Below are 25,209 nucleotides of genomic sequence, written 5' to 3' on the forward strand. Positions count from 1 at the left end.
AAGACGTGTTGTGGCGAGAGAGCAAGGATAAAGAGATCAATCCTGAAGCCAAATACCTTGGCTGGTTAGTTAAAATTCATGCATGTGGCTTTCAGACAATGAACTCCCACTTCACACTTACTTAGATTCCCAGCCCACAGTTGACCTACATATATGATCAGTCATTTCGGGTTACCTAGTCTCAGTCCTGCGACTTTTATAAACTTATAGATTCCACCTAAACATTAGGAAGAACTTCCTGACAGTAAGAGCTGTTTGACAGTGGAATTTGCTGCCAAGGAGTGTGGTGGAGTCTCCTTCTTTGGAGGTCTTTAAGCAGAGGCTTGACAACCATATGTCAGGAGTGCTCTAATGGTGTTTCCTGCTTGGCAGGGGGTTGGACTCGATGGCCCTTGTGGTCTCTTCCAACTCTATGATTCTATGATTCTATGAACTATGTTATCTATCAACACCCTTGATATTTGAGTCACCTTTCTGGCCTCTAGAGGGCAGCACTCCCACTCTTTTTAAGATTCTGGGTGTTGTCGCTGGGGCTGCCCAATATTCTTTATATATATATATTTTCATCCATGAACTTTGGACTTCCTCCCACTCTTTCTCATAGGATTACAAAAAATAAAGAAAACTTTAGAGATATGGCCTCTTCATAGCTTCACGTGACAATTCATTCTCTGTATATAACTGGCTAAATATATGAAAGTTGGTGATTTGTGATGCAAATCCCACCTCACCTTAGTACTTGAACCCTCTTTGTCTACCCAGCTCCTTTCTCTAGAGTAGAACCAACTACTTCATGGGCTAGAGAAGAGTACTCTTTTGCTTGTTTAACAGACTTGTATGCCCCTTTGGGCAAAACAGCACCAAGGCAATTAAAGCAGTATTGACTGCTTTATTGACTGGCGGGGATGTGCACAAAGTTTGTAGATTTTTTGAAAATTGCTTATGAAATATCACATAATTCACTGGTTTGAATTAGGTCAAGAGCATGTTGCGGGGGGATAACATTTTTTTCCTTTGCCAATTTCACAATGAAGATACAGATATATAGCTCACACAAAGACACAGGAAGTGCCTGTATGTTTTCCCCTTTGCAGATTTGGGGACTGATCTCCATAGGAGCTAAAGGTTACCCCAGGGGCATAGGAAGGGAGGTGCAGTCCGCCCCGGGTGTCATCCCTGAGGGGGTGACAAAATGGCACACTGTGGGGGCAGCACTTACCGCAGGACCTGGCCTGTGGCACACCCGAGCCGCGCGTCTCTCCTGGGAGTGACACAGTGGCTCAGGGCCCCGCGCTGCCCAAAATGGCAACATGGGGCTTGCGTCCACCAGGCGGACTCCATGAGCAGCTCGCCATGGCACACCTCCCTGGGCGGATCGCCATGGCGCCCCCCTACATGGATCACCACGGTGCCCCCGTGGGCAGCTCACCCCACTCCCACTGCTTGGGGTACTGGAGCAGCTAGCTATGCCCCTGGGTTACCCATCTCCTTTGTACTGGTGCAAATCTTGGGTCCCCGCAGCTGATTTTTGGACAAGAAAAAAGATTGGGAATTCTAGTCCCAGGACTGCGTCATGTCTAGTATGCCCTTGAGCATAATGCGTTCAATAAAACGTCTCCCATAGGAGAACTGGTTAATAAACAGCCTAGTAGAAAGTGCCTGTTAGAAACTCCAGAGACTGGGGAAAGGTCAGTCATGTTGCTAGGGATGGAGGAGAAATTTGTTTTGCCAACTTTTCGCAGCAAGCCAAACAGATGCCTGGTCGCAAACCTATTATGTACAGTAGACTGGGATGCAGCTATCAGTTGGCTTATGCGCTTCCTTGTATTGTGTGATGCAGTTTTGGATCCCTCTAAAAATATGACCAAAAGCATGGGTTTCGTGTTTAAAGTGTGCACAAAATGCACATTTTATGGGGGCAATGCGCTGCAAAGAATACAAAAGTATATTTTTTATCAGATTTATCAGGTGCAATTTAAATGCTTTTTTTTTTAAAGTCCACAAAAATTGAATCAAAGGACCCATGATTTGGTGTGTGTAAAACTGACATGGAATGAAAATAGGCTGATCCCTCCACCCTTGTTCACCACCAAGAATACACAGAATGTAAGAGAATGTGACCTTGTTTACCCTCCCATCCAAATCAACAACTGAGTACTCTACAGCAGTGTTTCCCAACCGGTGTTCCGCGGCACACTACTGTGCCGTGAGACATCGGCTGGTGTGCCGTGGGAGGGAGGCGGGCGAGAGGCGGCGGCGGCGAGGATCCGGCAGGGGTGGGGGGAGCGGGGGCCGTCGCACGCAACCGAACTCACTTGGCGCGCTGCCGGCTTGTCCTCCTTCAACCCGGGTCGGGCCAGGCCTGCTCACGTCCCCGGATCCCCTAGCAGCAGCCGCACGCTCTCCAAAAGCGCAACACTGCGCGCAACCGCTCGGCCAGCTGGTGCTCTGCGACTCCGCCCTTTCCCCTCCCAGCGCCGGAGGGTTCGCGCGACCGCAGCTGTTCCCTTTCGCAGCGCGCGGGAAACAATTCCAGGCCGATTGCCTTGTGCCGAAAAGCACCGCCTCTCCTTCCAGCTCAGGCCCGGGCCGCCGGCTCCCCGAATGACGTCACGGGGGCGGGGCTTTAATGGTGGTGTGCCGCGAGATTTTTTTCCGGTAAACAGGTGTGCCGTTGCCCAAAAACGTTTGGGAAACACTGCTCTACAGCATCTAGTTTTCTTCCATCTACCCCTTGTCGTGTTTCTGAGGCTTTGGCATGCACCACTGAAACATTTCCAAGTGTAACTTTGAACCAAGGACAACTGGAAACATTTTTTCTTACATAAAAGTGTCGATTGCCAAAACAGAAATCAATTGTTTGCAGTAATTGACTCTGGCTCTCACCTATCATCCTGTGTTACTTTTGTAACAAAAGGGAGGACAGGGGAGTCAGAAGTGCTATTCTGACAGAGCGCAGCTAAGCACACACTTTAAGAAGAATTTGCTGAATTGCAGGCTATGAGTTGAGGGTGAATCTTGGTCATGCATTCCCATAAAATGGGACATGCCATGTCTTCAAAAGGCTATAGTGTAGGAGTGGATAGAGCAGGACTGTAGTTCCTGAGCTATTTTAAGTCCCCCCAACACAATTTTTAATAGATTCCACATCATTAATTCAAATGCAATGTGATTTTGACTTTAGAAATAGTTCTCTCCCATAGTCTAGCCTGCATTGACTGCATTTTCAGCTGCACAAAATTTGAATGAAAGAGGCTTTAAGGGCACTTCTAGCCCCCAGTATGAATGGGCAGCAGCCTTGTCCATCATCTCCATCTATATGCCCTCTCTCCCAGCTTCACACAAGGATAGAAGTAGTGGACAGCACCAACAGAGTCTTGGGTCTTAAGGAAGAGAGAATCACCCATACTATGGGATAACCTGGAGACAACCCAAAGAGCAATGATCTGGTAGGGTTGCCAGAACTGTAGTCATTTTGAGGAAGGAATAGTAACTAGGTTTGGGTTTGAATTGCTGGGGAAGAAATGGTGAAAGAAATCCTGCGGACTTTTGAAACACAGGATTTTGTTACATTCTGCTTTGCAGGCTAGCTGGTGTGACTAGCTGAACACCCATACTGTAATTAAAAATATCTTTATTGATTATTTAAACAATTAAAAATACACACAGTAATCAATTTTACATTGGAAAATTATACCTGGGATTTTGTTCCCACAATAAAACTGTTGACTTTTTTAAAAAAATCAGTAAGTATCAGCCAACACTCACTTGCGGGTAACAAATCCTCCACTCATTTGATACATACATGGAAAGAAAAGCAGATGATTCACATCTAAGACTTGCATCTGAGTCACATAGGCTTTATTCATGCCCTAGTAGCTGGTGTGTCCTTGTGGCAATTCCATAGCAGAGCAAGAATCAAATGAAGCAATCTGGTGGAGCATTACAGGCTTGAGTTGATAATACCTATTTACTGTTCCCATGTAGATGCTTTATTGTGAAGAAAGAGTAGTTTCTCACCAGGAAATTTCCAGGTGGGACATAGCAGTGGGCTACAGAGGACTTTCAAGGAGGTCTGTGTTTGCTGTCTGTGGCAATCCAGCAATAGCTGCTAAGAAGAAATAATAATTAATCTCAGGGGCATTGCTGGGTACTTAGAAGACTTGGGGCAAAAGTCTGTATGAAGTTTGCATGTGTCACAGCCCCTTGCTTTGCTCTAAGGGTTTCCAGGAAGGATCTTCTGGGCCGAGGACCCTGTAGGTCTTCACAGATGATGGTGAGTGACTTTGCAGCAAAACTAGGTGCCCTGTAAGCTAAATGGGTTGTTTTGTGGGGGGGGGGGGCTCAAAAGGGAGAGGGGCAGAAGATCCAGGGCCTAGTGCAAGAGACTTGGTTTCAGGCCCCCTGAATGTCCCTGCTGATTATGGAAAAACATTAACAATCAGGTTTGGTAAAGATTCTGATGTTGAACTTGACATGATGTGCCAGTTTATTCCCCCCAAGAGAGGTGCACAGATGACCTCAAAACTTAGCACAGGACCAAAACAGCAACATGAAATCTGGTGTGGAAAAATTTTAACATAAAAAGAAATGAAACATAGGCTTCACTCAGCCAGCAGCCATTGCCTTGTAGTAAAGTGATTAAATCCATGCACAATAACTGATGTGCAGAACTGGTATCTTGTATGGAGTCTATAATATGGGCAGGATAAGAAAAGACCAAGAAGTGAGGATGGTGGTGATAAAGATGCTACATGCAAGTGGTTAGAACTTGAATATTGTTTTCACTATGACATTCAGTTGTGTTCCTGCACTCCAACTCGACTTTGTTTTCGTAAACATGGGGGCCTTCTTCACTCCTGAAATATTAAGGGACAGAAAATACATATTATTTATATACTTCACTGAATCATACCCAGCTTCCAAGGAGAATGGCAGAGTACGCATGGTTCTTCTTCCTTATTTTTATCCTAATTTTGTGCAGTCAGTCAGGCTGAAAGATCCCAGCAGACCCAAGTTCACACAGTTAAATTTTCTAGCAGAGCAGGGATTTGAACCCTTGAAGTAACTGTTACATCTCCAGTCAGAGCCAAGTAAAAGTGGTTTTCATGATGTTTGAAGCATCTGTTTTATAAAATTGAAGTCTGATGCACAGGTGCACTTAGGATGGCTATGCACACTCATCCTTTTTTAGAAACAATGGTGTTAATGCAGGGCTGTCAAACAAGAGGCTCATAGGCCAAGCAATGCATTTTGGGATTCCACTTCCAGTGTGGCCTACGGCACCCCTATTGCACCCCAAGCTATTCAAACTCTTTTCAGATGTCCAGAGTCAACCAATGGAGTCAGGCTACAAAGAGAGAGAAAATGAGTCAGAAGTGGCTCATACTGTGTGCTTTCCTTCCATGTTCTTGAAACTGGCTGGGCACGTGTCAAGGAAACAAGAGAACGAGGAAAGGTGTGGTGATTTGTTATTGGGAAAGGCAAGATGGATTACAGAGCTGTTTCAGATTTGCAGGGTGGAGGAGGCCACAGTTTTGAAAGACAAAGCAGTGACACATGGGGATTATTATTTTTAATATAATGTTCTTAAATTAAAAGAACTCTCAGAGTGGTTTGCAGAAGTAAAATCCATATTAAACCAACACAGAGATAATAGGGCAGAAGGGCACAGTGCTAAAGTTCCAAGAAAGCCTGAACAACAAAAAAGCTTTTATTAAACAGTGGAAGTGTCTTCTGAATAATAGTGAGGAGGATGTTCAGATGCAGACACCAGTGGCGTAGCGTGGGGGGTGCAGGGGGGGCCGGCCGCACCGGGCGCAACATCTGGGGGGGGCGCTCGCACTCGCAGCTCTCTGCCCCTACTAAAATCCACGGGTTAGGGGGCGCAAATTACTTGCCTTGCCCCGGGTGCTGACAACCCACGCTACGCCACTGGCAGACACCAGCATGAGAGCCACTTCCACTTGCCACATGACACTCAGTAAGACACAGTGTTATGAGCAAGGTTTCCTCTGATGAGCTTAATGATTACTGGGTCTGTGTAGGGGAAGGTGGTCCTTCAGTTTCTCAGACACCAGAGACCCTGGGAAACATCCTTGTGCTATGGCACCATACTAGGTGCAAGGGAACAAAGGTGGCATCACACAGAAAACTCCATTGATACCAGGAGCTAAGAGAAAGGAAAGTTGTCAACACCAAGTGTTCAGAAGTGAGCCAGGAGGGTTGTAATTAGGATCAGTGGAGAGATTTCAGCAGCACAATGAGAATGGGTGGCACCTCGGAGCAGAAAGTGGGGAGCATTTTCAGAGGCCAGTTTTCCATGTCTATTTGCAAGGCGTTACATCTTGTAACTGTGAGTGAATTATGCGAGCCTGCTGTGAACTGCCATGAGCATGGTCTGCTATGGAAAGGCTGCATGCAAATGGAAGGTGGTGAGCGTGTGCATAGACCCCTTTCACGTGCTGTTAAAATGTACAGGTGGAGAGAGAGGGTGTGGCTGCTGCATGCATTGGTGGTGGAGGAGTTCGCTCTGGTGACCCTGTGGCCCCTCTTCACCTCTTCATGCAATCTGCAAATGTGGGGAAGGAGTAATCTGAATCCCGCTTTTAGTTATGCTATATATATATATATGAAACTAACCTGAAGTCTGCTGCAGTTGTTGAATACCTCCCTTCTGACCCATTTGAAATGGGCATCTCTTCTTTGTTGCTGCTCGTGGAGAATGCTTTGTTTTTCTCCTCAAAGGAATCACTGTGGAAATAATCAGAAGGTGCACTAGGAGACCAGAAGGGTAGGTGTTGTGCACAATTCAAACACACGAATCCTACACTTGAATACCTTCTTTCTTTCTTTCTTTCTTTCTTTCTTTCTTTCTTTCTTTCTTTCTTTCTTTCTTTCTTTCTTTCTTCCCTCCCTCCCTTCTTTCTCTCTCTCTCTCTCTCTCAGATTTAACCTGTACCTTCAGGACCCAAAAGCATCCCCATTATATAATAAAATAATGATAAACAGCAATAAAAGTCTAGCAGCTATCACAATAAGGCACAGCAATGAAAACACACTATCATCAGTATAAGAACACATCAAGGTTAAAAAGCCTTGCAAAGTAGAAAAGATTTTTCCTTCTCTGGGGAGGGCATCTCACAGGCCAGGGGCCATCACTTGAAAGTATTTCTCCCATGTAACTGCCCACCTCAGCTTGGATGGCGTGGACTACTGAAGAAAAGTATCAGAGGAATATCTCAGTATACAGACAGACTGGTAAGGGGTACTTAAGGAAGGAAACATTTGACTATTATTTATTTGTTAACTTTTTGTCTCTTCCTTCCTCCCAAAGGAGCCAATATAAATGTTGGTGTAATTTAAACATAGTGGGGACAGTAGAAGGAAGATTTCAACCCTACTCCATCAGCACTGCAGTCCCAACACATTTTTGGGGGGGGAGGGGGATAAATGCACCTGCTTTTACATATTTTTTAAAAGGGTGAAATCCAGTCAGGTATCTACTGGCACCACATCTTGTTTGGTCCCAAAGCAGCCCGATACAGAATGGTTGCATCAACACAGAAAGCCATACAACCATATTTGGCTGGAATGATGATGGTGGTGGTGATACTTACTCGTTGTCCTGGCACCATAACCGATTGACAACAAAGGCAACCATTGCCAAAACCAAGAAGACAGTAACTGCAATGGTGCCCTGCACCCATGGCTGAAGGCTTCGCTGAGCTGTCAAGAAAAGAGATTAAAACAAGTTTATTGTGGCTCCCAGTACTGGTAGTCTAGCTAGTTCTGTATTAGGCATGCAACACTATGCTCACCAACTTGGTGGGAAGGGTTCGTAGTTGACTGAAGGAGCATCTGTTTTGCATGCAGAAGAGCCTTAGTACAATTACTGTCATCTCTAGCAAAATCTGAAACCGTGCAGAGTCCCTGCCAGCCAGTGTAGAGTAGGGGGTTGGAAACCTCAGGACCAAGGTGGCCCCTCTGGACCTCTTTCTCTGGCCTTCAGGACTCTCCCCAGGCCATCTCCCTCACCAGCCCTGCGTTCCACCCTCCTGTGTGAAATCCTTGAGCACAACATCACCCGTGGCTTCCAGCAACTGGTCTTCAGAAGCACTACAGCCTCCAACCATGAGGGCAGAGAGAATAGACATTATGGCTAGGACTCATTGCTAGCCTTGTCCTCCATGAATTTGTCCAAGCCACTTTAAATCCTCACTCACCATGTGGGCCCTGCAAGGTTGGCCAGAAAAAACGTGCCCCCTGGGTTGAAAAAGACTTTCCATTTCCAGTGTAGGCAAATCTGAGCCAGATAGACCATTGGCCTGGCTTGCTATAATGCAGCTTCTTATGTTCCCAACTGTAATTTATCTGGGCAGGGTCTGTTTCTGTTTAGCAACAAACTTACTGCTGCTGCCTAATCAAATTAAATAGAAGTAGCAGTATCTAAATAGCGGTATATGTGCATAAATCAAAAAGATTACAATCTATGCTTCCTCTGCCATAGATGCATTTCTTCCCCTTGTTATATTTTCACACCCTAGACAAGTCCCCAGGCAATTGAATATGGTGAATACAGTGGCAACATGCAATCCATATTCTAAGCTGGCAGAGATCTCTCAGGAAGCAGCCACATCTCATCTTCCACCAGGTATCATGCTCATCAAGAAACCTGGTTATTAATTCTGAATCAACCTGTGAGGTGTTTGTTCTCCCCCCTCCCCCAGCCTTCCCCCAGTAGTTCTGATATTAAGTAGAACTAAAAGCATTTATTTGGGGGGGGAGTGTTAAATAAATTCTCTTGGGTCAGACTTTCATGGGGAAAGCCAAATTTACATCCCCCTGATTTAAGTATGTAAGAGTCAGGCTGACCCAAGGTATTTTGTTGATTAAGAGGAAGGACAAGGTCATCCCCCACCAACTCCATGCACAGAAACAGTTGATGGGCAGTTGAATCTTGCTTCAGGGCTTGCTGCCTGAGGGTGGAGCAGCACCAACACAGAGTGCAAGCAAGGACCCCAGCACACTTTGTGTTCATTTGGCTTTTCTTCACTTTCGGAGTGAAGTGCCTTGTGGGGGAATTTGTGCAGGAGCAAAATCTACTTTAAAAAAGAAAGAAATAAAAATCCTGGCTGGCCTTCAGTGTTGGCCATAGAAATTCATTTCACATAAATAAATCATAGAAGTTACCTTAAAGGTCATCTAAGCTAGCGTTTTGAGCAATGGCAATGCAGCTCCCATGGCCCCATCTGATCTGTACATTTAAAACAACACCATACCAATTCCCAATCCTTGGAGCTGCAGTTTCTTAACGTTGCTGAGAGTTGTTAAAGGTAAAGGGACCCCTGACCATTAGGTCCAGTCATGACCGACTCTGGGGTTGCGGTGCTCATCTCGCTTTATTGGCCGAGGGAGCCGGCATACAGCTTCTGGGTCATGTGGCCAGCATGACTAAGCCGCTTCTGGCGAACCAGAGCAGCGCACAGAAATGCTGTTTACCTTCCCGCCGAGTGGTACCTATTTATCTACTTGCACTTTGACGTGCTTTTGAACTGCTAGGTTGGCAAGAGCAGGGACTGAGCAACGGGAGCTCACCCCATCGCAGGGATTCGAACCACCGACCTTCTGATGTTAGGAAGCCCCTATTTTCCTCACAGAGCTACAGTTCTCTGAATGCTTTAGTAGCCAATTCCTCTTCCCAGGGAACTCTGGGAACTGTAGCTTTGTGATTAGGTGTCTCTGAAAAACTCTCATCGCCCTTAACAAACTACAGTTCACAGCAGTCATTGGAGGAAGCTGTGGGTGAGATTCATCTAACGAGCCCCATGATCAGAAGCCCTGCTTGAGCAACAGGCTTGTCCCCTCTTCCCTATGTGTGCCCCCCGAAATTGGCTAAAGGGTGTTGGGAGAATCTGCCAGAATAGCACACAGGGGAAAGAGAGGGCAGATCATTCAGCCTGGCAAGCTGCAATGCTTGCACAGTTGGAACATTCATCATAGTTCAAAGTTGATTTCCACCCCATGATTGCTCATGCAAATGGGGCCAGTGTACAACTACAATATCCCAGGTAAGCAGCCATTCAGCCACAGAAGGAAAATAAAAAGATCAGAGGTAGGGAAGTAATCCCTCCTCTAGAATTTTCTGCCAAAAGGAAGTGCTTTGCATTCCGTGTTATGGTAAAACCCCGGCCCTGACAGTGTTGACAAACACTTTCTTCTCTAACAGGGCAGGTGGCCCTTTCGCAAGCTTCTTATGACTAGATGTCCCAGCCCATTCGTGTTTTGCTGCCCTCTCAAAACCACTTCCCTGGAACAGAAAATGCCCAACCTTTGCCTCACCCTGAATAGAAATCAGACTGTGTTCTCCTCATGCTGTAATCTGTCACTAATTGTTAGGTTGTTCCAAAGAGGAGGATGGTGACTTGGTACACAATAGGCCTGTCAAAAGTGGGGCCAATGTTCCCAGACTGGAATGTTCAACTGAAACTAAAATTTGCAAACATCTCCTTACAGAACTCACTTGACTCTCCTCAGTTTGGAACCGCTGAGCTTTGAATGCTCAGTTAAGTCAATACCTTCTGAAGTGGCAAAGGCCTCCCCTCCCATGTTTGAAATCAGATTTCAGGAGCCTGGTTTCTCAGTAGTCCTCAAACATCTGTGGAATTCTCCATGGGAGGAGGTTCAAAACTCCAAACAGGGCTACGTGAGGACTGGTGTTCTCCCTTGGTTAATGCTGGACTACAGCAGCTGATGAAAGACAGTCCAAAGGTCTCTCCTGCCATTTTACATCTTGCCTTCCTTTAGAAAGTAGAAGAACATCATTCTGCCCTGTGACTGACACATGCACTGCAATAAAGAAAGCTCTTCTCCTTGGCATCTGACCACCTTATGCAGAATTATAGAACTGGAATTAAATCAAAGGGCATTGGGGGTATTCGTCACTCACCACCATCCTATAGAAATCCTACCCTCTTGTTTTGTCTCCCAACAGTTCTAACAGATCATCCATTAATGTCCAGATAATGTTCAACAGGAAAGGAAAAGGTGCACTGTGTCAGAGGTGCTTGTAGGACAACAGCTGGGTTTTGAGTAAATGCACCTAAAGGGAAGCAGTGGCAGGATTGCCAGCTTCTAGCAGAGCCCATATACGTTTAACAGCTATGTGACTGGCAGGCGGCACCAAGTTAGTGTCAACACCTGGTATCCTTGGGCAGCTGTTTCCTTGCAGCACTCGCTACTGATGCCAGTCCTGGATAACCTGCCCCTGCCCCCACCCACCATTTACTTTTCCCACAATGTCCCAAGATAGCAGCAGACAAACATGAGGAAAACAGAAAACAGGGAGGGAATTAGGTCTCATGGTTTACAATAGCAAAAGACTTCCTGGGCAGGGGGAAATATAGAACAGAAATGAGGGGTGCTTTTATGAAAGTTTATTGTGAATCAGGTCCATTTTTTGGCCATTTCCCACATATTTTTGGGAAAGGGTGGCAAGCTATCTGCGAGGGGTGGCTGCCTAGAAAGATGAGGAACATGCCACCATTGGCAAAGCAAATCAAGAATTCCTTTCTCTCGCCTAGACATGTGCAGCAGACCAGAATGCTGATGGAGAACACGTTTAGATGTGCATCTGCATAGGCATCTACATGGGTCTGCCCACCCTCATTTTCCCCAACTAGTTATGTGCAACTAGGTCTGATTAGAAAGTGAAAATTTGCTGTGTGCTTTCCTGGTGATGCTATGAATGAAACTGACATTGTGGTAGAGCAGGGCGGGGGGGGGGTTCCCAAGCAATCTGTGCAACAAGAAAACATCCCCTGCCCCCTTCTGAGTAAGGACAATGAGAGGGATCCATTTGCTCTCAGTGACACTGTCCTGCAGCTAAAGCTGATTGTCTATGTGGCACCATGGTGTCATCATGTCACACTGTGATCCCTAACTGGAATGGATCATACAATTAAAAAGTCACAGAAATTGACTTCGAGCAGGCATGGGGTATGGCAATGGAGGGAGAGAGGGAGGGTGGAATGAAATGCCATTTGTGATAGACTGTCTCATTTATTTATTTTTTAAAAGAACCTTTTGTAAATTTAGCACAACTCTAGCAAAAATACAGCTGAAAAACTTCCGGAGTTGCAAACCAGAGAATGACATGTGCCCTGCAGTGTGGGCTCTGCAGCTACCTGCCTTCTACTTGATTAGTGCACACAGGTAAATAGTCCTTTTAAGGGTTGGCAGTGTCAGCCCACCTACTCAATGAAACAGCATTTACAAGGCAAAGAATGCAAAGACCTCCTTCATAATGAAGGTAGGTGAAAAAGTGCAATAAACAAAGCTATGTGATGTGCTGCTTTAGCACCTGCAGACCCGCCAAAATCTATGCCAAATTCCTCTTAGCCAAAGAGGACTTTAGAAGCCCTGTCAAGACCAGCATTGGCAACAGTCTGACTATTAGATTGTGGAAGTACTAATGAGCCACAACCTGTGCAATCTTGCAGTTCTTTGTAGCAGGAAAACGCCCTGCCTTTCCAGTTTGGAGCTCAACCACACAGCCAGCCAGCTGCATGGGAAACTGCTGCTTGGACACATCCTGCACAAAGACTGCAGCCTGGCTGTGTTCAGTGCAAGCTGTCTTACTCCACAGCTTCATTCTAGCTGTTTCATTGGACAGGACATGGCGTCAGCAAAACATTTTCATACATAATTGCAGTTGATGTTTCTGACTTACATCTTTCATAGTGTGTGGCATCCTTCTTGATTTGCATATGCATTTATTTGTTGATTAATTCTGTATCCCACCTTTCCTCCCAAAGGAGCCCACACATGCATCAGAGCTGGAAAGAAGAGAGCTTTCATGGTCAGGTGGAATATATCTGCAGATTTTTTTTCCTCAGAAGTATTTGCAGGGATCCTTACATTTCACTCAGCAGTGCAAAATAGAAGTGGACAGAAGTCTGCCTGCGTTGATGTTGGGAATACTCTTCCTGCAGGTTTTGGGGTTTTTAAAAAATTCCTCCCATATTAATTTTGCACTTAACATGAAGGGTGCTGACATTCAAAGGTGTTAGGGAGGTCAGGCATGGGTGAAGAAGACAAGCATGGGTGGTGTATTGTTCACCTGTGTCGCAAAGCAGCCTCACCCCTGGAGATTCCGCTTGCTTGACAAATGCACAGAGCAAGTGACCAAACAAAAATGGCAGTGGAACTAATCTGGCACTCCCAATGCTGTGCTGCAGCAGCTCTGACCTCGCCATCACCCTGCTCCACCCCAGCCCAGCTATAGTGAGCCCAGTGTTGGGAGGGTGGCTTTGCAGCTCTGCCCCCCCATGACACTGGCCGCAACTGCTGCTTATGTTCAGCAGGTGGCTGCATCATGTGCCCTCCTCAGACCATGCCCAGGGACATAAGGCTGTCTGAATGCTCCAGTGTTACTTCATTAGTTCATGCTGGACAACCACAGTTCCTTTTGGTTTACTTAACAGAGACATCTTAGCTCATGCCTGCCCAGAAGTCATGGTCTGTTGTGCCCTAGCAGCTTCCCCAAACTCCAGTGGAGTGGAGGCTGGCTGTGGAAATTCAGTGGTAAACTAAAGGAAGGGAAGAAAACTCTGCAAATTCTATTTTTCTACAGTCAAGGAGAAGGATGGATGAAAGAGATGGAAAGAGATGAGATGAGGGGAATATGGGTGAAGAGACAGCTATGCACATTCAGATTTTTTTTAAAAAATCAAAAGCCTATGATGAAGGAGGAAATAAAGCAGGCCAGTGAATGTAGCAATGGAAGATTTTGTCCAAATAAACACGACTAGCATTAAGCAATGCTGGTGTTGGTTTCATGGTGTCATAATTGTTGTAATAGAAAGCAAACAAACTTAGGGCATAAATTCAAGTATATACTGCAGAAGCAGAATAAATGTCAAAACAAATGAGGTCAAATATCAGCTGGGAAAGGTGAAGAAGAATCAGCATCTGCCAGAAAAGAAATCTGTTACCTCTTTGGCAGTTCACAGGTTCCAAAGCGACCAAGAGACAAAAGGTCACAGCCAGAGCAGCATTCATTTCAGTGGTGTGGGAAGAGACTTTGCTGATCAGCGCCTTGATTTGTTTGCTGTAAGCAGAGGCTCCGTGGATTTGTTCCTTCTCTGAGGAATGCAGGAAGGCAAAATGTGAAATCCGAAGACCCAAGGCGTATTTGGGCACGCCTCCCTCCCGGGTAATAAGCCTGGTGGATGATCAAGCCCATTAATTGGAGGGTTGCCATGCACCAGCAGCTATGCAAATGGAGCAATTCCAGCGCATTTTAGCAACTTAAGGAGGGAGAGGATTGTTTTTACTTGCTGCCTCTTTGCTCCATCACGCATCAGGTTGTTATGCAGCTCACAGAACTTCATCTTGACTTTCCAGCACCTCATTAATGGCTTGGAAAGAGTCCAGAAAAAAAGAAAGGGGGCTCTTTCTTTGCCCCATACCCCAATGCCCCCATTTGGTGCTGCCCAGGGATAAAGTCCCCATCCAAGTACAGATCAGACACAACTCTGCTAAGCTTCAGTAAGGTCGTGTCCTTGTGTACCTTCAGACCATATCCTGACACATTTTCAAAAGAGAGGGGATGTTAAAGCAACCATTTCATATTCCAGTCTCTCCTGCTGTTCTGTACCCTATCATTGAATGAGGCTGTGTACACCATCCCATTTACTCTGCATCCAGTGTGCTCCCACCACTGGTATGAGAAGCAGCAAACATGTGACGTTAGCCACAATCCATATCCTATCATCTTTCTTAGGAAATTGTGTATTTTGGTGCATTTTCTTGGATCCAAATGGAGAAAAATAATATACAGTAGCTGCATTTTAAGTGTACATGGCTTCAGTGATTATCAGGAGCAAAATTCCTCCACTAGTACAATGGTCTTGCCACTTGGCATTCTGGTAGCTATCCAGCCCCTAAGGAATGAAGAAGGTAAACATCACTTTGCACATGCCTTTCTGCAAAAAGCAGGTCAGGGTTTCCTTTGGCAGGAAAGTAATCTGACCCATTTACCAGAGATAGCATGCTTGGTTTAGCTACTTGCACTGGATACAGTGGGACTTGTTCCTGAGCAAGCATGCTTATGATCAAACTGAATCTCTCCTCCATTCCACCAGTCCAAACTGCAAACTAGTGTGTCACCATTTCCCCACCACACAAACTGCAGGTTTCCCCACACACATCTGGTTGGCCACTGTGAGAAGACGATGCCGGACACTAGATGCATCATTGGCCTAATCCAGCACATTCTCCTCAAGTTGTTGTTCCCCCCCGCTTTTAAAAAATAAAATAATAAATAAATTGCAGCCTGAGTAAAAAATGGGGGAAGCCTTCTGCCACTTTCATCAACCCTACCAACAATATTACCCTACTCTTGCTTAGGAAACTGTTTCATGTATTTAACTTTGTGCTGATAAATCATCCTTTGCTGCTCAACGAGGAAACCAGCTATTGTGTGTACTGAGATGAGAAAGATAGAGAGATTTGGTAACCACCTCCAAATATTTGAAAAGCTGCCGGAAGAAGACAAGTGAGCATTGTTCTCTGCTTCCAGACTGGGAGAGCAGATGATGGACTTACAAGGCTTAAGTTAAAGGAAGATATTCAGGTTAGGCATTAGGGAAAGGTTACTAACTATGAGAGCAGCAGGGCAACAAAACCAAGTGACTTAAGTAGCTGTCCAATCTCCCACCCTACAAAGTTTGAATCAGAGGCACCTGTGTTTCAGGCCACACATGATGATCCCTCCAGTGCACCCAAATCAGTCAACTCTTTGGTCAACACAGTGGCTTTAAGAGCCTGTCTGGTGTAGTGGTTAGAGTGCTGGACTAGGCCCTGGGAGACCAAGGTTCAAATCCCCACTTGGGCATGTAGGTCACCTTGGGCCAGTCACTTCCTCTCAGTCTAATCTACCTCACAGGCTTGTTGTGGGGGTTAAATAAGAGTGGGGAGAACCATTCCGCCTTGAGCTCCTTGGAGAAAGAAGTGTGAAATAAATGCAATAAACAAATAAGCAGGCGACAAGGTAACCAGTTTGGCCTCAGAGCAGAGAGAATTTTGAAGTTGTGCTCAGCTGTGGAGCCCCTGAGTGACAGGTGTGGGAGGGGATATAGGAAGCTGCCTTAGAGCATTGAAGGTCAGCTCTGAATTCCGTAGTTGCTCATTCTGGTTCTCAGCAACAGCATCTTTTTGTCAGTGCTGGTTTATTATTGATCAGCTTGGCAGATTATCTCAAAGCAGAACATGCTGTGATAATAACTGCCTTGTGCAGAGGAGTCTGGCACTGCATCAGAGGGACTGGGAGGGAGACCCAAAGACTAGCTGCAGAAGTCCCTACATTTGAGATGCTCTAACAGGCCATGCATGATAAAGTATTGGTGTCTAGATGTTCTCTTGTCAGTACTCATGAACATCGTTGAGCTGTTTTCCCATGTGAGTTTAACGACTTGCTCAGATTCATCTACCTGATTGATCAGCCCCTCTGAAGACTGGAATTTCTGCTTGCCAGACAAAATAATCCCCCCACCTGCTCCCCCCTCCATGTACCCCCTCTTCTGGGGGTTCTCCTAACACAACTTCCCGAGCCAATGTGGGGGCATGGGGACACTTGGGGGGAGGAGAGGGGCAAGTGCCACTGCGCTGGTGGAAGGCATAGCACAAGGTGCCACTAGCAGGACTCATTTGTGTTTCCACTCAGGAAAGTGTTGAGTGGGGGGTATTTGTGGCTTTAATGCATAAATAAAATTACATACTTCTTACTTGTATTCTCACTCTCTATCTAGCTACCTTTATATGTTTAGGATTTTTTAAAAAAGAAACTCAAAAGACACCTTGTACTACTTTATTGCTTCTTATGATCAAACAGAAGCTAAATTTAAAAGAGAGTTTTTGGTAAACGCCTAGAAACGTCTACCTAGAAATAATGAGGTGGGGGGAGGGGTTGTTTTGTTTTTTAATTTGTAAGAAGTAAGTGTTGTTTTCAATTAAGCAAATTGCATTATAAAACAATGTGGATTGTCACAGATAAACACGAGGAAAGCTGGTCATATATTGCATGCCTCAGCTATGACATTGCAAAGATCTATGTTAGGAACATTCACAAAGCAGCGCCATTTTCCTGTTCCTTAATGCCCACAACCACTATTTATTTTCTTGAGATAACAGCCAAAGCCCTGGAATGGGGAAGGGTCATTTCTGGGAACGGGATTTCTGTGCTGACTCAAAGGCCACATCAATTCACAGGAGACAGCAGTGGACTTACCTGTGACTCACTTCTACACAACTGTGTACAGGATTGCCACCTCACTGTTTTCCTTGCTTTATGCTGCTATCATACACATACTTGCATGGAAGTTACTCCCATTGAATTAAATGGGGCACTTCTGAGTAGAAATTCTTAGAGTTGTGCTGTTAGGTAGCAACCCGCTTCACAATGAAGTTAAGCAGCTTAATTTGAACTACCTGGAGTAAGTGGGATGGGAATTTGGCTTATTTGCTCTGGTCAAGCATGAATGGCTTATTTGCTATCTCTAAGACTCTGCTCTTTATCTTTGAGGAGCTATTTCAAAAAAGGTTGTTATTATGTGCTTTGAGTATCATTGATTTACCAGTATAGCTCTTAAGTATCAGGTGTTAGGGTTCCTTTTACCAGTCTTGCCTTATAAATGAGCTGTAATTGCTTCTCTATTTGGTACAGATGATAGTTTATTGATGGACAAACCATGTAGGTCACAATGGCTTGGCCACTTCATTCTTTATTGAATAATTCTAAACCAGGAATGTCCAAAGTCCGTTTTGGGGGGCCTAATCTGGCCCGCCGGTCGATTTAATCCGAGCCCCGTGGCAGTATATGTCCTGGGGTAAAATCCTTAAAAAAGCTCAACAGCTTCAATCCTAACAACTTTTGCTGGCCCTCACACATGTTCACTTCATCAAATCTGACCCTCTTTGAAAAAAGTTTGGGCACCCCTGTTAAACTAACCTAAAGGCAAGAGCTTTAAGCTGGCTAAAGAGATGTCACATCATTCTCTAACTGATTGATCTGTTAATAAGGTGAAGGTAAAGGCCTCCTGGACGGTTAAGTCCAGTCGAATTCGACTATGGGGTGTGGCACTTATCTCTGCATTTAGGCCAAGGGAGCCAGCATTTGACCTCAGACAGCTTTTCCAGGTTATGTGGCCAGCATGACTAAACCTCTTCCGGCGCATGAAACACTGTGACGAGTGTCAGAGCACACAGAAACGCCATTTACCTTCCCGCCACAGCAGTACCTGTTTATCTACTTGCACTGGTCTTCTTTCAAACTGCTAGGTTGGCACAAGATGGGACAGAGCAACGGGCACTCACCCTGTCATGGGGATTTGAACCACCAACCTTCCGATCGGCAAGCTCAAGAGGCTCAGTGGTTTAGACTGCCGCACCACCTGCATCTAACTGATTGATCTGTTAATAATCTTGTAAAAATCAGACCCGGTTGGTCAGTAATGTGAAATGTCAGGAGTCCACTGTGCATTCCTACAGCCAAGCATTGATATGAAACAGTCCACCTATGAGCTGAATCATCATGTGAATTGGCTCTTGACTCTTAACAGCAACAATCTTTAGTTTTCATCTGCTTAAACGCAACTGTCTTGGTTTCACTGGTTTGTGGCTCTAGATGGCTGAGATTGCATACACATTGTTGCTTGCTAATAACTGTGATGTTAAAGCAAATTTTAAAATGTATCCATTGAACCCTGAGCTGAGTCATCTGAACTGTACCAACAATTTTTTCTGGTGGTGGAGAAACAGTACTTAAAGAAAATTTTCTTTAAGCTACAATGACTGACACAAACTAGTCCAGTAAAACATGTGATTATTTTATTTAATCTTTCAAGTTGTGAAGTAAGCGGTGAGCAGCTATAATGCCAGGAAGTGCTATCTCTTAAGATTAAATCTCACCCCTTCATCTGATTTATGATTTCACAGTTCTTTCCATAGTAATAAGTATTTTTGAAAAATGAAGCAGGTCCTCATAAATTACAATTCAGAGTTTTAGAGCAGGGGTTAGAGCAAACTTTTCTCCCCACCCTAAACCACTTGAAACTTGTTGTGGGTCTTGGTGGACCACTTCATAGGGGTTTGGTTTGGTTTAGTTTGCCTATTGCAGTGTGTTGTGCTAGATACTGCAAGACTTGAAATTGTATTTCTATTGCTTCTTTTATTTTTATATTTATTTTTATATTGTGTTTTATTGTATTACAGTTTGATTTCCATGGAACTGTATAGAATTCAAATTGTAAGTGTTCTTCACTGACATGTTTGGACCAGAGTTGGGGAACCCCTACTTTAGAGAATTCTCTTCCACCTTAAAGAAATGTCTTCCTCTCTGTGTCAGGATCCATCTCATCCATTTCTCAGATGAAAACAAGGCTGTTGGGTTTGCATGGGAACTGCCATCTTACTCCTCTGGAAACGTGAATGTACAAGGGATCAAGAATATGTCACAGAGCTTCACTGGAAGCTTCATTACATTTTGCTGGGGGGGGGGGGACGACCATAATTATATTTAGGTTTAGTTTAAACCTAAAAATTTGGCTGTCATTTACAGTAATAGGTGTGGTTCCAGCAGCTCAAGGATTTGCCTGTTGCCTGTGGGGATTTAAAACAAAAAGAAGTCTTGCATGCAGAAGATCCTAGGTTCAAACCCTAACACCTCCAGGTAGGGCTGGAAGAGAACCTTCTCTGAAATTATGAAGAGCTACTGCCAGTCAGTGTTGGCAATACTGAGGTAGATGGGCCAATGGCTCTGACTCAGTAGAAACAGCTTCCTAAGACATTCCTGTTTCATACTAAACCAGCATGGTGAGGATCATCTTGATGGTGCTTTTTTTGCTTTCCAAACCTTTGAGGCTCAGGCAGCTCAAGAGGAATCAAATGATAGTCACTTCAGAACGTGACCTGTGGTTAAACAGTTTTCTCTGTGAAAATGGGCTTAGCCATTTCTTGGCAGATCTGCAAGCGATTTTTATGAGCAGAAATGCCACAGAGATAGAAGCAGGGGGGAACCTACCAAGCATCTTGTTACAATTAAAAGCAGATCGCCCATTTCATCTGAGGTCACTTCTAGATGGTGGAAGGAGGGCAGAAAATTCTCCTGTGGGTCAGCTTCCGTGACAGATTATCACTTTCATGTGACTTCCAGTGCTATCAGCCTGGCAACTTATCAGCGAGTGCAGCTTTCAGCCAGAAATATGCTCCCATCTCACTGCCAGTTCGATGCAGCATGAAGATTAGGGACAATGAAATAGTCAATTATTCATTCTGCTTGGTGTCCACTGGGCAGCAGAGCTGACCACCTGCAATTAGCCTTTTCGCCTTTCAAAAACCTGCATGTGGGGACATCTTTGAGACAAAGCAGGGGAGAAAGGGGTCCTTTAAAATGGCAGTGTGAGATTACTTCAGACGTGAGCCTATGGGCCTCTCTGGCCTTGCATTGTTCTCCATTGCCCATGTGCTGACCTCCAACCTCAGCTGTCACATGGTTGACAGCATCACATGACAGTTGCCATAAGACATTGCATAGTACTTTCGATAGCTAGGGGACCATACATCACACTCAGAGGATACACTGAAATGTAAAAGCTCTTTCTTTATTTTTATTTAAACGTGTATTTGCAGGGATTTTCCGGTCAAGTGCCTGCTTTAACATGTAATCAGCGTATCATTCACTCCATTGGGCCTTACTGCCTTTTTTAATGGATTAATGCAATAAAATAAAGCAAAGTTTAAATGAACAGGAATGTCATTTTAAGACACACACACACACACAATGAAGCTCCCAAAGTAATGTGTGTAAACAAATGTTTTGGGGGGGGGGGTTTTAAACTGTAATAAATATTGCAGAGAGCAAGCAGTTGGACACAACTGAGTGCCCAATTTCTCCATCTTGGTGTCTATAATCTTCTCCTAACAGAGGAAGCTCCAGAACACCCTGAACTTATGTGGCAGATGTGGGGCTAAAGCAATGAGGAGGAACACAGGGCCACTGCAGAGAAAGAGCGAGCACACAGGAGGAGAAAAAGGAGAGAAATGTTGGCTTCTTATATTGATATTAGTTTTATCATTTGCAAATGGGAGGGAGCAGCAAAGACAATCTGCTGCCTGTGACACTCTGCGTTGGCACTGTTGTGAAAACAGCAGCAGAGAAAACCCATGGTCAGTACTGCCTCAAACAAGCCTCAAGCTGGGGAATGGGCAGAAACATGGGCTCAGTCATTGTTGATGAGTGTGCAAAGACGCGGGGCACTGTGACAACTTCCAATTTTTCAGTGCAGAGTAAACTTGTACAATGCCATCTAGTGCTGCCTGTCAGAAGGTTTGGTGTGATAGCATATAAAAAGCCACCTGCCCACATCTGGGGGGAGGGGGGGACTTGGTTTGCACATGGTTGCAACTTGCCAAACCCAGACACAGCTCAACTTCCAATCCCTTCTGTAGTCTCTATATTTCAGGCTGAAGGCTGAGCTTTTGCACAGCCGACACGGTGACATGCCATCCATGCCACTTAAAGGTAAAGGGTAAAGGTACCCCTGACCATTAGGTCCAGTTGTGGATGACTCTGGGGTTGCGCGCTCATCTCGCTCTATAGACCAAGGGAGCCGGTGTTTGTCTGCAGACAGCTTCTGGGTCATGTGGCCAGCATGACTAAGCCACTTCTGGTGAACCAGAGCAGCGCACGGAAATGCCGTTTAACTTCCCACTGGAGCTGTACCTATTTATCTACTTGCACTTGACATGCTTTTGAACTGCTGGTGGGCAGGAGCTGGGACTGAACAACGGGAGCTCACCCCGTCGCAGGGATAAGAACTGCCAACCTTCCAATCGGCAAGCTCTAGGCTCTGTGGTTTAGACCACAGCACCACCCACATCCCTATCTATTCCACTTGTTGTTGTTGTTTAGTCGTTTAGTCGTGTCCGACTCTTCGTGACCCCATGGAGCAGAGCACGCCAGGCACTTCTGTCTTCCACTGCCTCCCGCGGTTTGGTCAGACTCATGTTTGTAGCTTCGAGAACACTGTCCAACCATCTTGTCCTCTGTCGTCCCCTTTTCCTTGTGCCCTCAATCTTTCCTAACATCAGAGTCTTTTCCAGGGAGTCTTCTCTTCTCATGAGGTGGCCAAAGTATTGGAGCCTCAGCTTCACGATCTGTCCTTCCAGTGAGCACTCAGGGCTAATTTCCTTAAGAATGGATGTGCTTGATCTTCTTGCAGTCCATGGGACCCTCAAGAGTCTCCTCCAGCACCATAATTCAAAAGCATCAATTCGACTGGTATTTCAACCAAAGCACAACAGGGGCAGAACTGCAGTTTCTGCATTTGCAAGAAGAGTCGAGCAGCCATCTCTGCTTGTAGAACTGCTCCTATTGGTTTATCCCATTCCATCTGAGTTGGAAGAGAGATGGCAGGCAACTCCTGCTGTCCAAGATGTAAATATGAACCCAGGCACCGTCCCAATAAATTCTCAGTCACCACAATACCTTTGCATCTTCATCCAGAACTTCACCCAAAATCTAAACACAGCTACAAGCTGTCTTCGCACATGTCAAAGTGTATGCGTGAAAGAGTGTACACTTGTTGATTTGCACAGTTCAAGGTACACAGTTGGAGGTCTGTGCAAGGGGAAATTAAATGGATAAACTATAATCAAATATTATGATGCTTTATTCCGCTGCTGCTGCTAACTGAAATTATCTTCCCTTACCCCAACTGGGTTCACACACAAATTCTCTTCCTTTCAAATGCTAATCCCTACCAGACATGGACTTACAATTACAAATTCATAGGCATCTTTCCCAGGAGCAGGAATTGTTTTGCCCCATAATAACCTCTAAAATGAGGTCTTAATAGAAATTCACTCACAGTCACTGGTAAAGCTTCATTAGCCAAAGAGAAAAGACAGGACCGGCAGCAGTGGTCCCTAACCACTCTAGGGAAAAATTAATTCAAATTACTTTGTGAAGTAACAAGGCCAGATAATGTGTTTCCTTTGCAGGATTATTGTTTTTTTCACATTCTAATGTGCTTGTAGATTAGGTTGCTGTACTTTATCCTGCAGTGGTCCACAGTGACAAGGCTGGGAACTAGTAGCATCATTGCCCTCTCGGAAAACTTGTTTCAACATGACTTGTGTGATAGCAGGCTGATTTAATGCTGAAGGCTTCTTCTTTCTTCTAGCAATCTTTCCAGTAGCAGTGGCTAGTCTCGGCCAGAGAGCTGAGATCCAAAAAGAGGGAGGGTCTATGAGTCTACTGATTGCCACTAGTAGGTGATGCTCAAGGAAGGTGGAGCAGCGAGGGGCCGGCCAAGTCTATGCCTTGCAAAGGAGATGTCTGGTCTCCAAAGTAATGCTTTATGAGATCTTATGATGCCTTTGGTTGAAGCCAATACATTCATAGTGTTCTGTCTTTGCAAAAGGTTTCTAGGCTTTTATATATGGTGCTGGCTTAATCATAGAGCCAGAGGCAGGGTTGTAGTCCATCTAGTCCATCCTAGAGGCAAGAAATTCAGGTTTAGAGCATCCTGTTGACTGTGATATTGGGTTACTGGAAGGTAAGGTCAAAGCTGAAGACAACTCACATTGGGAGAGGCTATGGAAAACAGATTTGAAATTCATGGCATGTTGTTCACTGAAAGAAAATTATATGAAAATGATGTATCAGTGGTAGTTCACTCCAGTTAAGTTAGCAAAAATGTATAGAATGAGTTCAGATACCTGCTGGAAATGTAAAGAAAAGGAAGGTACCTTTTACCATATGTGGTGGACGTGTAAAGTAATTTTTAAAAATTGGGACATTATATATAATGAATTGGAAAAAAATGTTTAAAATAACTTTTGTTAAAAAACCAGAAGCCTTCTTATTAGGAATTACAGGTACTGAGATACCAAAGGACCAGAAAAGACTGTTTATGTGCACAACAACAGCCACACAGATCCTACTAGCCCAGAGATGGAAGGAAGAAACAACCGGAACCAAAGAATAATGGCAAACCATAACTGGGAAGCTCAGAAATCAAGAGGACAATAACTTTTAAAAAGAATGGGGAAAGTTTACAATTTATTTACAAGACCATTATAAGCAGTTTAAAACATTTGCAGGATTTTAATCACACTTGTAAATTAAAGGAAAGTATGGATAATTTGGAAGGATAAATCTTGGATATGCAGTTGTAAATATTATCACTAGGATCCATGGAAGAGATGGGGGGAAGTCAGGAGATTATGAGTAATCTCGATATTTGGATCTTGAATTATTTTTTGTTGTATGTTTATATTTTTAAAAATTATTAAAAAAGAAAAGCTGAAGGCAACTGAGTAGAGCAAATTGAACAACAAATATTGCAGGAAATGGTCTAGATAAGATGTCAAGAAGGCAGAGACCTGGAACCCTTCCACACTTCACTTGTAGGTTTGGCAACAGAATTGTCCAGTAAGCTCTCTTTAGAGTTTGAAGATTGGGCGATGCCTTGCCATTTCCCAGTTCTCTGTCATTAGAAAGATGCTCTGAAGAAGCAGCTTGCTTGTTGGGGTTTCATTCACCTTGGAAAGGTCTTCCCATGTCAGACATTGGACTCCTTTCCCCTTGGAACCGCTGCCTTCATTTTTGGATGGCATGTATTCCCTTCACACATGGTTGTGTCAAATCCCTTAATTATATTGTACTCCCCAACCAAATAAATAAGAGTTAGCTCTTATTTATTTGAATTTCGGATAGAAAATAATTAATGAGATTTAACATCACCAAGCGAAACAGTGGGGAAGGATTGCATGCCTGTGCTTCTGCTGGAGATGGTGGATCAGTGTTCTTAGCAAGCTGGTTGCATTAACAGAGGCTGCTGGGGGCTGACAGCACACAGGGATGATGTGGGCATGGCAGGGACACAGAGAGGCAGCCAGGCAAAGGATCAAACTGGCATAGCCTAATGCTTCACTGCTGTTTCTTCTCATCCCTTACTGATGGACTTCCCTCCACTGACTTCTACAAGCCAAGTTTGTTTCTGATGATTCTTTCACACCCTAGGCAGATGAGCACTCGGCTCCCGCCACCAGTTTCTGAAATGAACATCTGCCTACTACAAGCACATCCAGCGTACTTTGTTTGTTTCTAAAGCGGGACACACAGAAGTCCTAATAGAGTGACAT

The 25,209-nt window shown here is 44.7% G+C and overlaps 1 protein-coding gene and 1 long non-coding RNA gene across 2 annotated transcripts; one reads left to right on the plus strand and one right to left on the minus strand.

Annotated features, from left to right (window-relative positions):
• Nucleotides 1–1,820: 1,820 nt before the first annotated feature.
• Nucleotides 1,821–3,743, plus strand: LOC310709719. Its single transcript, XR_014527625.1, has 2 exons — nucleotides 1,821–2,167; nucleotides 2,710–3,743. It is a non-coding gene; the product is annotated as an uncharacterized lncRNA (long non-coding RNA).
• PDZK1IP1 (PDZK1 interacting protein 1) lies at nucleotides 3,618–14,184 on the minus strand. Its single transcript, XM_083509767.1, has 4 exons — nucleotides 13,995–14,184; nucleotides 7,620–7,728; nucleotides 6,643–6,753; nucleotides 3,618–4,859 (listed from the first exon to the last, which is right to left on the minus strand). The coding sequence occupies exons 1-4, from the start codon at nucleotides 14,059–14,061 to the stop codon at nucleotides 4,751–4,753; spliced, it is 396 nt and encodes a 131-aa protein (XP_083365893.1). The 5' UTR covers nucleotides 14,062–14,184; the 3' UTR covers nucleotides 3,618–4,750.
• Nucleotides 14,185–25,209: the final 11,025 nt, after the last annotated feature.

The sequence above is a fragment of the Podarcis liolepis genome, assembly GCF_965112155.1.
Source record: "Podarcis liolepis genome assembly, chromosome: 6".
Taxonomy (NCBI): domain Eukaryota; kingdom Metazoa; phylum Chordata; class Lepidosauria; order Squamata; family Lacertidae; genus Podarcis; species Podarcis liolepis.